Genomic DNA, 13,768 nt, shown 5'->3' on the forward strand with positions numbered 1-13,768 from the left:
AGCCGTGAGGCAGCGCAATGGGAGGATAACGAGGTAAAGGAGAAACGGCGATTAACATTGCACTATTTCACACACACACACATATATGCATATATGCACCATGTATGTAAATATGTACCATGTATTGTTAATCAATACAAAAGCCATTTCACAAATCGCTACAACATTACCAGACCCAATGGTGTCCGATAGTTAGTTAGCGGCTGATTGTTGCGCCACAATTTGGTTCTTTATTTTAATTTTCACAATTTTTTTATTTATTTATTTTGATTGTTGTTGTGGTGGGGTTTTTAGGTTATATACATATATCTATACCAATATTCTTTCTAATTTTTTTCAACTCGAAAGGAACAACATAATTCCTAGAACGAGCCTGCAGGATTCATGTATACACTATACACCACCATAGCAACAACGACAACAATGGCGGGTTTAACAAGCGCATGGTAATCGCAGTACAGGCATCGTAAATTGCTTGATCGTGGCGTACGTTGCAGCATTTGCATTGACTTAATGACCAACCATGACCGGGCGATCGTGCGCGTGTATTGGTGTGTTGGATGACTCAAGCTGAAAGAGATCGCTAACAATTAATGCTTTTGCAAGCACGAAACGCGATTACCTGTTAATTGTTGTTTAATTAGCTGTAATGCAAGGCGTAATTTTAAAGTAAAATGAAAAACCACAATATTTTTTTTTGCTCAGCTTTGACATAGAGATTTGCACAAATGAGTTGAGATTATTTTCGTGTTTAGTTGTAACTTAATTATGACGACGAAATAATGCTCCGCTCTAAATAAAATTGCATTTGTCAGAAGAAAGTCTGGTTAAAGACTCCGAATTTATAAAAGATACGCACGTAGAGAAGAAATCTTGGGAGTGAGCTTGAGTAAAAAGTTGATAAAAGAGGTTAACTTAGGCTGCACCGGAGCTATAATACCCTTCACAGGTGCATTTTTTATGATATCAAAGGCTATACAAAGATCTTTATCTTAATTTTGATCATCTTGGACTTGCCAAATTTTGCAAAGATATCTCGTCAAATCAAAAAGTTTTCCTTACAAAAACTTGATTTTGATCATCCGATGCCGGTGCTTCCGACCACTGAGCAGCTACTTAGTGAGATAAAGATGTCAAAATCGATATCTCAAAAATTGAGGGACTAGTACACGTGCATATAATATATACCAACGTTTTCTTCGGCCTGTTTAGATTAAATATGCACCGTTATGTTCTTCTCAGATGGATGTTCTGGAGAGTCATTGTCGCTGTGTGGGGTCTGGCGTTGTCCTGATGAAACACGATTCAACTCCTATTAGCCAGAGCTGGCAGCTTACGGGCTTTCTTCAGACGATTCAATTGTTGACAGTACTGGTCCCAAATCAAACTTTGTTTGTAGGAAGGTAATTATAAGTAGATAATTCCCTGCCAATCCTACTTAATGCCTTTCTGACAGTCAACCTTGGCTTTTCCAACGTTTGCGGCAGCTCACGGCGATTCGACCACGAAGAAAATCTAAATTTTGTCTTCTTTGATAGTGTAATAAAGGCATCATTACTAATGACGTAGGTTTATATATATGATTTCTGAATTGTGCCGAAACCGGAAAAACTAAAATTCGCTGAAGGCACTGAAGACCGTCCTAGCCGTGGCTTATTATAAGTGTATGAAAATTATGTATTTAATCAAGTGTTGACCTGAAGGCTATAATAATGATTTATATTGAAATACATGAATATGTATTTATTTTGTCAGTCCGAGCCGTTTTTGATCAGATTATGCTTTTAACCGACAAAGCTGCAAGCAACAGTGATGAATAGAGCCTAGGCCTAGGGCGATATAATTTTGGGGGCGGCAAAATAGTCAGAACGTCAAAATATGAGAGCCGATTCAAAATATACTAAAATTTTATTCTAAAAATTAGTTCTAATTTTTTTATGGGAATCTATAGAAAATTTTCTATAAAATAATATAATATTATACAATTTATTACAACGCTTTTATTAGCTTCAGCTGTATGTTTGTATAAATGTATGTTTGTATATGGTATATGTATATTTGTATGTATGTTTGTAATTTTTTTTTAGTAGCACTGAAACTGAATGGCACTGTGACAAAAGAACTAACAGAGAGGCACCGCAAAAAAACAAAAAAACAAAATGCCCCTAAAACTATGCAGCTAAAAGCATCAACTATCTGTCATTTGAATAACAAATTTGCTCAAACACATCTTTAAAGAAAGTCAGCCACGTGTGACTAGATAATAAATATAATTTAAAAAAAGGCTGCCATATTTTGCGTATATCGAGCTTACCACACTTTTCTTAAAAAAGTAGTCTCAAACTCAAAGTTTTCTAAAGAGTTTTATGCCATTAGAAGAAAGTATCGTAGATGAAAAGCAGAAGAATCTTCAAAAAAAAGAAATTTTACTGAAACAAATCCCACAAATACTTTATAGAGCGGAGAATTTTTACTTTATACTTAATGTTTACTTTTTCAACTATGACCGAATTTTAGATACTCGCAGCGTACAATTGGTCGGACATAAAAGTTCCTAACAAAATTTCTACGAAAATTTTAATTTTTTTTTCAATTTATCTGAAATATGTAGATACGTTTCAATAAAAAGATCTTACAACTAAATTAGACGAAAAGTATCCTGATGATTTAAAAGAGACATTAGGAAATGAATGTATTCATTAACAATGTCAACTCAAAGATGCCCTTCCAAATAGGGAACAAGTACGTTCCGCATAAGACATAGGCAAAGTATTCCATTCTCAAAATGGTCGCGATGTTTATCAGAATGCAGACATTGCTCTACGTGTGTTTTTGTGTATTCCCGCTACGAATTGTTCAGAAGAAAAATTTGTTTTCACCTTAAAAAATGTTTAAAAAAGTATACGCGCAAGTAGGGGCAAATAGGCTAAATACTTTGGCATTACCGTCTATTGAAGCTCAACTAGTTCAAGAAATCGATTACGATGACATAGTTCATATTTCTTCGTATTCTTATTAAACAATAATTATAATAATTATTATATTTCAAAAAAATTAAAATTATATGTTAAATAAAAATGTATAGAATTTTGTTGATCAAAAAGGACCTGGTATTGGACCTGGCCTAGGGCGGTAGTGAGACTAAGTCTGCTGCTGGTAAGCAAAGGTCACTTTTCCTAAGTTAAGACTGGAAAAACAATCGATCGCAATTAAAACCAAGAGCCAAATTACAGCTGCTTATATAATAGGTTTGTGGAATAAGTTTTAGAGATAATTGTCCAACTCTTCACATATTTGGCTATAAGATTTCTTGGTCATTATCGCCTGTTTAGTGAACCGCATGACAAACCGCACGAATATACCGTTATAGACCCGATATGTAAGGGATGATGCCTCGTAGTATCTACGTCATCGAATCGCGAACTTTTCAATTCTCTCTTGGAGAACATTTTGAAACACTGCGCCGCATGTTCGATTGCACATCAGCAAGTGTTACAAGGATTAATGATGCGATGGAAAACATCAGCAAAAACAACAACAAAAATAGCAAGGCGAAATTGTGCCATTAGTGAAGGTAACACCAATGTGCGGCCACATTCCCAGCGGGAGCGAACATTTAACTGTACGTTGCGCAGCGAAAGTGTAAGTAGTAGTTGGAGAAACATTAAGACACACTTGCATAAAATAAATCGGCAAAAATAAGAAGTAATTGAAAAACTGGAAACAACGGCAGAAATGGTCGCACACACATGTCAATGAGCAAATTGTTGTATCGATTATATTGGAGACGAACTGTCCGCTTAACAGCGGGTGCTTAACAACAGGCACACAGTCATACATACATATCGTATGTATGTACATACATGCAACATTTATGAAACAAGCAACAACAACCAGTAGCGGTGCAAATATATGAGCAAAAACAGACGAAGTCCCTACCATAAATGGCAATGCAATTAATTATTTTTTAACTGTTTTGTCATATCAGAATGCAGCAACAATAAGCGAACAACTTCACCAACATTAACGACATAACTAGCAATCGCACATTCACTTGCACCTGCACTCCCTTGCGCGGTCCTCACTTGGATTCACAACGTTGCTAGCTATTCATGGCGGCGCAAAACAACAACATGGCCAATCGAGTGGCACAGCAATTGTTGCGAGCAGACACAGAGCAACACAGAAAAAACAAAAGCAAAGAGAAAAGCAAAAACAAAACGAACGAAAAACAAAAATAAAGAGTAAAAGAAAAAAATTAAAAAGCTTCGGTGGCTTTCCTTTTATTTGCGCTTAGGGCCACTTGTTAGCCCGTTTTAAACGCAAATACACACACACATAAATATATTGTATATGTAGGTGTACAGTGTGTAAATGTTGCATTGCGCGCTGCCAGGTTTCAAGCTCGGCTCAGCATTTCTTTGATTGATCGATTGATTATCGCCGATATTCGATCAAAACAACCAATTGCGGTAATTTCCTGCTGATTTGTTATCAAATTGCTTTTATTTATTGTCTAAATTTATTATCAAGGCATCTTCGTTTTTGCGGCATTCTTATTACTTCAAGGCCCCTATACCTCGTTTTTAATTTAATAATTAGGCATATAATTGAATTAAATTTTTTTCCATTTTGTAATACCAAAAATCTGAATTAAAAATGAATTCTAAATTTTTAAAACCAAATACCGTATTGAAAAAATAAAATTTAACTTCAAATTGTAAACCTCAAAAGCCGGTTTACAAATTTATTTTTAATCGCAAATATCGTATTGAAAAAAATTTAATTACAAGCATATAATTAATAACTAAAATAACTGTTTTCAAATTTTATCACGTCTGCGCACTTACGTGTTCTACCATTTTGAACTAGAGCTCGTACAGAGCCATCATCCTCAAAACTCTAGAGCACTTTTAATCGCAAAATGGGAATTTAAAATTGAAAATTTTATTTTCAATCCATAACTTTTGAATTTAAAAATTCGCAACCCTGGTAGTCACATATGTATAAGTAGTTGTCACTCTTGTTGTTGTTGTTGTTGTGTTTCAAAAATCTAACTCTTTCAAGCGTTGTTAACAGAGTGAGGTTAATTTTTGCGGATGCATATTAAAAAAAACTCCGACATGCCCGAGTGTCTGATTACCGTTTATTCAAATACAATTGCAAAAGTCAACTTGTACTTAGTCAATGTTCTTGTAGTGGAATATCTAGACCCTGCTTGTAGCAAAACGCAAATTAATTGTCATCGAAGTCAACCAACGGAAATTCCAGGAAACGAGCTGTTCCGATGAGATCGGACCATAGGGGATGGGGTGCTAGATGGAACTTGAAATTATTTATTCGTCGTCAATTTATAGGGATTTATAGATGGTATATTCTCAGGACCCGGTATTACATAAACAAAATACACAATCAAAAATGTATTTTTCATGCGAAAAAAGTTCTACTTATTACCACTGCTTCTTGGTCTAAGTGTACTGAGTGGATTGAAAATTTCTTGACCTGACCGAGAGATTATAGCACAAACAAATAATCACTATACTTGTTTTTGACTACTAACCTTAACTAAGACCGTTCAAGCTGATTTGGCCCACTGCGACCATTGCCTCATTCCCTGACTAATGTTGACGGATCCTTACAACAAATGCATTAATTTGGAAAGAGTTTACGTTGAATAAATGAAAATAAAAACGACTTTTCAGCTCAAGCAGTATATGTAGGTACATGTGCAAATAATAAGAGAGATATTCACGACTCGAAAGGTTCCTTAGGTTTGCTTATGCCATAATTTGTCATTTCTTTAATTGGCGGCAGGCGTCGGTCATCACTCGTTCCATTTCATTGATTGCAAATGAAATACAAAAAATCCATACGCGGAAATGTCAAGTCACCTCGTCCTGGCTAGTGTTGTCTGTTCCATCCATCTTTTACACTTTACTACGTGCGCGACTGAAGATAACTGTCTCGTTCGGATGTTTCTTGTATTTCTCTTTAGCTTTTATTTTTGTTTATACCTATGTTAGTTTGCAAGAATATGTACACTTCTCTGCCCTTATAATTACTACGATGACAAAAAATCGTCAAGTTGAGGAATTTTAACAAGCCGTCTGAATTTTATGGTGTTGCGCATTCTTCAGAAGCCAATGATAAAAAGTGAAGAAATCAAAAATGCAAAAAAATTTTATTTATGGGTATGAGCATTTTGTTGTGTAATAAATACATTGAAGATTCCATTATGTATGATTCGGTAATATTTCATCCTGGTTTGGCTCTAGAATCGTCTAAGCGAGTCTAGTCGGCAAAAACAAAGAAAAAAACAAGTAAGGAAGGATTAAGTTCGAGTGTACGCTAACATTTTATACTCTTACAATTTGCAAGGACCAAAGCCATGGAAATTTGTTAGAACACCGAAATTCAATATATTTAGTATATGGTAAATATTACAAATTACCCATTGTAAACTAATTTCATTCAATTTTCCGGCATTAAACTACAAGTATATCCAATATTATACGTTCAGTCAAGTTTTTTAAAAAATCTTACTTATTTGCCGATATATGCGATATAATGTCAGACGGTAGTTCGAAAATCCTTCTATTAGGTTTACTAGGGCTAATACAACACATTTTTGACGTACAGACATATTATTATCCGAAAAGGATTCCCTTCGAATTTCTATAATATATGTATCACAGATTTACCGATACTTTCGATAAAATGTTCGCTGTTGGTACTGGGGTCCACATTTACGGTATCCAGGGGATTGAATAGTTTTAGTCTGATTTGGAAAGTTTTTGGTAACAAGATCACTTCAAAGGCACTATTCGTGCAAAGTTTCATTCCGTTATATTCATTGGTGCTTTGTTTGTATACTGGAAAGTGAAAGCATCAGAAGTCTTTTAAAGCTGTGTTATATGGAGCATAGGAATGTCAAGATAATATTACATACCAAATTTGGTCGCTATAGATCGAGTAGGTCCTGAGATTTATCGCGCTTTTAGTAGTTTTTAACAGAACCGTTATATGGCGAGTGGGCGGCGTGATCACCCATTTCCAACCATTTTTACAGTGCCGGTAGAGATGTTTAAGTTGAGGGTATTGTACCTTAAGTGGTTTAAAAGATATATACAATAAACCTCTTAGATCACGGAGCCACGCCCATTTATTCAAAAATTTTAGCCCACAAGAGCTTCTTGTTGCTGTAATTCCCTTTACCAAATTACAGTTTTATATCTTAATTGAATGGTTAGTTTGTATGCCAGCTATGTGCTATAGTGGTTAGATATCGGCGTTCCGACAAATGAGCAGCTTCCTGGGAAAAAAAGGAATTGTGCCAAATTTTGGAAATTTCTATAGATGTCGGACAATGTGTTAAACATTCTATATATCAGATGATTAATTAGATATCTTTTCGACACCTAGATATTGGAATTGAACGCAAACAGCTTTTTATTATAATTCGAAATCTTTCATTCACTATATATTGTATATATAATATATAGATGTGGGGTAATATGCGTTTGCCGAGATTCCGGATAGTGAAAGGCATTTAGATATAAAGGTTAGCTACGAATAACAATTAAGCAGTCCCGGGCAGCGAGCAGAATCTCAGAGGTTTTGGATTGCATTTAATTATTCATTAATTATGTGTGTCTATATCTTGGTAGCGACACGGTGAATATTATGGCGACATTCAATAACCTATGCTTTAATGCATAACCAACCCCAACATGAGTTGGTAGGCTCATGTCGTAGGCACGACGCTTGTTTCAACTAAGCTCCCGCTTTATGCTTATAACTACAGCGGAAAACCTACCTACTCGAATAAGCGTTAATTTCAACATGGTTCAATACGTCAAGATTAGAAAGTCTCCAAGGGGTAATCTGATATCGGCAGCCTGCACAACGGATTTGGAGGTGCAAAAATCATGTAATATTAACATAAATATAAAGCATCACAAATTTCACGAGTAAACAACGAACGATTCCGACCGCGCCCAGACTTCCTTACTTGCTTTAAGTGTGCAATGCTGCATTTGAAAAATAATACTTTCTCCATTTACCACGAATTTATATTAAAATATTTATGAATATTTCAAATTTTTTAACAAATTTATTTCGTTATTGTTTTCAAATTGGAAATAAATAATTTTTTTTTATTTATTGATTTGTTAGTACATAGTACTATAATAATTATTAACATATTTATACGCTGTTCATATGTATGTACATATCTAAATGGTTTACATACATACATACTTATATAACTTTTGGTTTGTTACTATATGAACCCGCTCATTGTAGATACATACTTTAGAAGGTAAGTATCCTATCAAGAGTACGGCCTGGCCGTTGAGCATACTTTGCAGAGAGGAATTTTTATGACCAAACAAAGCGCACAACAATTGCCAATTAAAATTTTTCCACAAAATCAAGCAGCGCTGTTTACACATATGTATGTATATGCACATACATAGATGCATGCACATTTATATACTATGTGTATATATACAAACGTATGTATAACGTGACCATGGACCAGCACCATGATGGCAACGCCACAAAAAAAAGGATTTCTGTGTTCGGCTAATTAATTGCTTTGATCACGTTTTTTTTCGCGCAAAATGTTCACCGGAAAGAATCAATCCAAGTTTGGACGACACAACCAGCTCACTAAACAGTCAACCAACAACATACGAAGGGACCTACTCATACATCTTCCGGCTGACTGCGCGTAAACAAAAAAAGCATATGTACAAATATAAAATTATCAAAACTATGCATGGAAGAAAGTTTATTTGTACACAGAAAATACCAACAAGTAGGCAACACAAATCTGAGACATGTTAAGTGGGTTACCAACAATATCAGAGAGAATATAAATGCTCTTTAGGTCTGCTAAAAACATTGGCTATACGTGCAAATAGAGAACAGTGGGGTTTTTTGCGTTTCGCTCATTGCTCAAGTCGGTATAAACCACTAATCATAATGGTGACCTGTTTATTTAGGTATGGATCACGCGTTAACTGTATATAATGCATATTTGGTTTAACGCTTTATGCGATAGTGGTTCGTTTTAAAAAATTAGTTCTAAGATTTTAGCGTTGCCTCGGGCAACAATCTATGCCAAATTTTGTGGTATATTCTTAGTGGTGCGATATCGGCGGTTCAGACTTGCTTCTTCAGAAGAAAAGGACTTATGCGAAATTTCAGATCGATGTCCCAAAAACGGAGGGACTAGTTCGCGTATATACAGACAGACAGGTCGACAGACAAACAAACGGATATGGCTAAATGTACTCAACTCGTAATGCTACCTGTGTACTTTATAGGGTTCTTGTTGTTGTTGTTGTAGCGGCAGAATTCTGCCGAGTTGACAGTCCTCGGCCGAAATAAATCCGGGTCCGTTCCGGTTACGTAGACCCTACTGTCGTGGAAATGGCACTTTATAGGGTCTTCGACGTCGCCTTGTGGGTATTACAAACTTTGCGGCAAACTTGATGTACCCAACTTTCATTCAGTACCTATTCTTTCACTAAATGTCATCTAGTAGGTATCACAATGTCTTTCACAGTTAATTTTGTCTCCATATATTCATAAAAAATACTATATTACATATAATTTATGTAATTTTCATCTCTTTGCTTTAGCTATTGGGGCTGAAGGATTATCACCTTTGTAAAAATCTTTCAAGAGTGCCATTGCTTTATCTGCACAAAAACCACCATTTACTTGAGTTTGTCCGTCTGTTCTGTTCGTAAGAAACGGCACATCCACTAGTGTTTTGCCACCAAAACGATCATTTGCGCAGCCATATAAAATCTCTTTTACTCCCAAATCATGCAAGGCGGCTGAACACATAATACATGGCTCGACAGTGACCACAACACTGATTTTTGGAAAAACATCAACGAAAGACAAGCTGTTCTGTTTGCAGAACTCCAAAGTTTTGTCTATACAAAGAAACTCCGCATGGCGTGTTGCATTTTTGGTTGCGTTTACATTGTTTCCAGCGCGCGCAATCACTTCGCTCTTTTTGCCATGATAAAGGAAAATACAGCCCACGGGTACTTCGCCAGCCTCCAGCACACTTTTAGCTTCTATGAGTGCTTCGCTCATAAACTGCTCCATAAACTAATTTAAAAAGAAAATATTATATTAATATTATTTGCATTAAATACTTATAACTAAATAATCCAGAACCTTTTTGTTTACAATCAACTTATTGTTTTATTCACAAATGCGCTTTTTATCGCACCATAACCATTCACAATGTTCAAATAATCAGCTGGCAACTGTGGTAAAACAAAGGTGGTGAAAACTTTCAATTATTGAAATAGGATATAAATATTTAAGTATTTCACCAGACAGTATACCCTCTGAAATACAACTATGGTACAGTTTGTCCAAACCTCGACTTTGTACAATATTAATTATAACTTGAATAGGGTATATTAAGTTTATGGGATACCGATCTGAAATTTTGCACGCGTCCATTTTTCCTCAAGAAGCTGCTCATTTGTCGGAACCGCCGATATCGGACCACTTTATCATATAGTTGCCCTACAAATTTACCGAATAAAATCAAGTTCTTGTGTGAAAAACATTTTTATTTAACAAAATATCTTCACGAAATTTGGCATATAATATTATTTGAGGCAACGCTTTAATCTCCGAATAATTTTTTCAGATCGGATCACTGTAGCAGATAGCTGTCATACAAATCGACCGGTCAAAATCGATTTCTTGTATGGAAATTTTTTTTTATTTATGAAGGGTACTCCAGGTGCGGTGTTTTCGGGTACAAGCATTTTTCCTTGTTGTAGATAAATCTTATCCAATAAGTAAAAGTTTTAATAAATATTTATGCCACTTGAAAAAAATGCATGGATGAATCAACCTATACATGTTACTAATTAAATGTTCATATATATTATAATGTCATTTATTTTACTTTCATAAAAAAATTTTAATTCATTCATATTTTCAATTTTGAGAATTTGCACAAAAAATAATATAGTTTAATTCCATCAAAACAATGCAATCAACTCGAGTATAAGTTTCTTTATAAAACAAAATTGAATTTTTAAATTTCCTTTTAAAAAAAATAATACATATCACTTTGATACAAATTAGCTTAATTTTTCAAGCACATTGCTTAGTTTGTACTGTAGATACTGATTAGATGTCAGATTTATTTAACATACGCATGCACGTATGTACATATGTATAGACGTACGATATAAAAATAATAGATTATATTCCTATCATTCTTGGGTACTACACTCCATTGCTAATATACTTAACTAGATCAAATTTGTGTAAAAGTTCTTCGGCCCTTTCAGGCCAATTCTGATTATTCAATGCACGAGGACTTGGATGATGAAGTTTGCAAATTTTAAGAGAATTGATATGTCGAGAACGTTTGATTATTCCATTTATATACTCTCCTATTGGCACTAATATCTCCGGCTGTAACAAATCCAGCTCCTTATCAAGTGCCTCCAAACATAACTTTCCAATAATTGCTTTATAATCTCCCTATATGAAAATCACTTAATGAATTTGCAAAATCATTATTAAAAATATTAATTATTTTACCTTCAACTCACTGGGAGTAATGTTTCTTCCGCCCTTGTCGTAAAAAATTAACGGACAAAAATTATGTACAAAGCAATTTTTCCCAAAAGTCATCAGCGATCCACCCGCCAGTTTTTTGAATAAACCCCATATTCGCACACCACTTGGTTCTTCAATTGTACACTCTAAGCCGTCCACAGGACGCTTCAAATGTACCGAAGGCGGTTGCAGAACCGCACCAGACAATCCCATTTCATTACGAACAGTTAAGATGTTACCAAAAGGTACCTAGAACATAAAGAAAAATCTTAAATTTATCACTCCAGAATAGCATTTAATTGCAGTACACCAGTTTGACCCATTCCATTCGGACCAGGATTCATGCCCACGAAAACAACTCGCTTTGGTCCATCCAAGAATTTTTCCAAGTAAGCGCAGTGTAAATTTGAGGCATAAACCAATGGATTGTAAACATGTGTTATACTTGATGGTATTTCAATACTTAGCAAATCATCATTTAGCTGGCATTCTAAACTATAGAAACGACTCCAAAATGTTTGGCTTACAACTGACGTTTTAGAGTCACATCTGTTGGATGTTGAAGTGTGTGCCGAATTTGAAGATGTTTCTGTTGGTTGTAATGAAAGACGCCGCTTCCTGGTAGCAGCAAACTTCTGTAGGCTATTCAGTGACATGACAGTCTCTCCAGTAGATACGCTGGTGCTCCAGAAAATATTTCCTTTATTCATTTTTCCCGCGACATAATCATAACGTCGTTTTATAAAAAACGGTAAAAGCAATTGAATCGCCAAGGAATATGCTCAGTTGTAAGAATTATAAGTGTATTAGGATGCTACAAAACACGAACAAACCAGAAAAGCAGCTTCCAAATTATGCAAACTGGGAAGACAAAATCTACCCTATAAATTGTATAGCCTGCAGGTATGCAATTTAATACAGTTCTTATCCTTAAGTGCTTGTTCTTGATAAGGCAATTCAGAATATAGTACAGTATTGTATGTTGTCATTAATTCAGATTTAATGTTGTAAACACTCTTCCTTAAGGTATTTATAAATACCAAAGAACGTATATATATGATATATATCATATATGATCAGTCTCTGTAAATAGTGTGAAGCAAAGTACACACATTATTGTAAGCGCGCCAATAGAAGAAGAATAATTTCATATTTGTGAATTGAAATTGGGAAGAAGAAGAATATATAATCAATTTATCGCATTTACATTTTACTCCCTACTAATTTTAAAAGTCTATTAAATTTTATATTTTATGGCAGGTGAGGTAACAGTTGATGCATTACCTTACATTGATCAAGGCTACGATGACGCAGGAGTTCGAGAATCGGTATGCAATAATATAACATCAATATCCAATATATAAACGGCACTTTAATTTCAGGCCCTTGCTATGGTGGAGGAAGAATGCCGACGTTATAGGCCCACAAAGAATTATCTTGATCATTTACCACCTTTAAATGCAAATGCTTTTGAAACCGAACTAATGGCAAGCGAATTTGAGAGAATACAAAATCGCCAACCAATGGAAACTCTAAGCATGAAACGGTACGAATTGCCACCCCCACCGTCTGGTAAACTGTCGGAAGTAAGCGCTTGGCAAGAGTCTATAGAAAATTCCATGGCACAACTAGAACATCAATGGGTGCGTGCAATGAACCTGGAATTAATGTTGGATTATGGTATAGAGTCTTGGAAAGCATATTTAGAAGTTATAGCCGCGTTACAGGCTAAAACACTGACGCAATTGCAGGAATCAAAAAAACAAATACAAGATATAAACTGGCAACGTAAGCAGGCGCAAACACAAGCCGGAGACAAGTTAAAATCATTAGAGGCCAATTGGGTATTGTTGGTATCTAAAAATTATGAAATTGAACAAAAGTGTGCAGAGTTAGAGGATCAATTGCAAAAGGCGCACATAGAAGTTGAACGTCTGAAAGCACGGAAAAGTAGTACGCTTACCAATGGGGACACTTAAATGCCGCATCAAATATTTACTTAACGTAACTAGTTTTTATAATAAAACAAGCAAGAAAATATTCATAAAAAATATAAATAATGATATAAATATATATATAAATAAATGTACATACATTCATAGATTGTTGGTTAGTGGTCGTTTTAAAATAGTAATAATTTTATTTTAAT

The 13,768-nt window shown here is 34.9% G+C and overlaps 3 protein-coding genes and 1 long non-coding RNA gene across 4 annotated transcripts; 2 read left to right on the forward strand and 2 right to left on the reverse strand.

The window, feature by feature from the left end:
• Positions 1-2,982: 2,982 nt before the first annotated feature.
• On the forward strand, positions 2,983-4,685 carry LOC138855784 (uncharacterized). The gene is made up of 2 exons (XR_011394871.1): positions 2,983-3,248; positions 3,333-4,685. It is a non-coding gene; the product is annotated as an uncharacterized lncRNA (long non-coding RNA).
• Positions 4,686-9,566: 4,881 nt separating this feature from the next.
• LOC106619883 (tRNA-specific adenosine deaminase 2) lies at positions 9,567-10,305 on the reverse strand. Its single transcript, XM_014238190.3, has 2 exons — positions 10,204-10,305; positions 9,567-10,134 (listed from the first exon to the last, which is right to left on the reverse strand). Exon 2 carries the CDS (start codon positions 10,129-10,131, stop codon positions 9,634-9,636), a length of 498 nt encoding a protein of 165 aa, XP_014093665.2. The 5' UTR covers positions 10,132-10,134; positions 10,204-10,305; the 3' UTR covers positions 9,567-9,633.
• A 624-nt stretch (positions 10,306-10,929) lies between these two features.
• On the reverse strand, positions 10,930-12,665 carry Smug (Single-strand-selective monofunctional uracil-DNA glycosylase). The gene is made up of 3 exons (XM_014238186.3): positions 11,928-12,665; positions 11,602-11,868; positions 10,930-11,541 (listed from the first exon to the last, which is right to left on the reverse strand). The coding sequence occupies exons 1-3, from the start codon at positions 12,327-12,329 to the stop codon at positions 11,281-11,283; spliced, it is 930 nt and encodes a 309-aa protein (XP_014093661.1). The 5' UTR covers positions 12,330-12,665; the 3' UTR covers positions 10,930-11,280.
• Positions 12,666-12,770: 105 nt separating this feature from the next.
• Positions 12,771-13,720, forward strand: BCAS2 (BCAS2 pre-mRNA processing factor). The gene is made up of 2 exons (XM_014238187.3): positions 12,771-12,947; positions 13,002-13,720. The coding sequence occupies exons 1-2, from the start codon at positions 12,873-12,875 to the stop codon at positions 13,596-13,598; spliced, it is 672 nt and encodes a 223-aa protein (XP_014093662.1). The 5' UTR covers positions 12,771-12,872; the 3' UTR covers positions 13,599-13,720.
• Positions 13,721-13,768: the final 48 nt, after the last annotated feature.

Source organism: Bactrocera oleae, chromosome 2 (genome assembly GCF_042242935.1).
Source record: "Bactrocera oleae isolate idBacOlea1 chromosome 2, idBacOlea1, whole genome shotgun sequence".
NCBI classification, from domain to species: Eukaryota; Metazoa; Arthropoda; class Insecta; order Diptera; family Tephritidae; genus Bactrocera; species Bactrocera oleae.

Excerpts from the sequence above, each read along its gene's own strand:
- Smug (XM_014238186.3), bottom strand. The coding sequence starts at position 12,329 with ATGAATAAAGGAAATATTTTCTGGAGCACCAGCGTATCTACTGGAGAG. Across the intron at positions 11,869-11,927 it reads ATGGAATGGGTCAAACTGGT|GTACCTTTTGGTAACATCTT; the intron begins GTACTGCAATTA and ends TTTATGTTCTAG. Across the intron at positions 11,542-11,601 it reads TTACTCCCAGTGAGTTGAAG|GGAGATTATAAAGCAATTAT; the intron begins GTAAAATAATTA and ends ATTTTCATATAG.
- LOC106619883 (XM_014238190.3), bottom strand. The coding sequence starts at position 10,131 with ATGGAGCAGTTTATGAGCGAAGCACTCATAGAAGCTAAAAGTGTGCTG.
- BCAS2 (XM_014238187.3), top strand. The coding sequence starts at position 12,873 with ATGGCAGGTGAGGTAACAGTTGATGCATTACCTTACATTGATCAAGGC. Across the intron at positions 12,948-13,001 it reads ACGCAGGAGTTCGAGAATCG|GCCCTTGCTATGGTGGAGGA; the intron begins GTATGCAATAAT and ends CTTTAATTTCAG.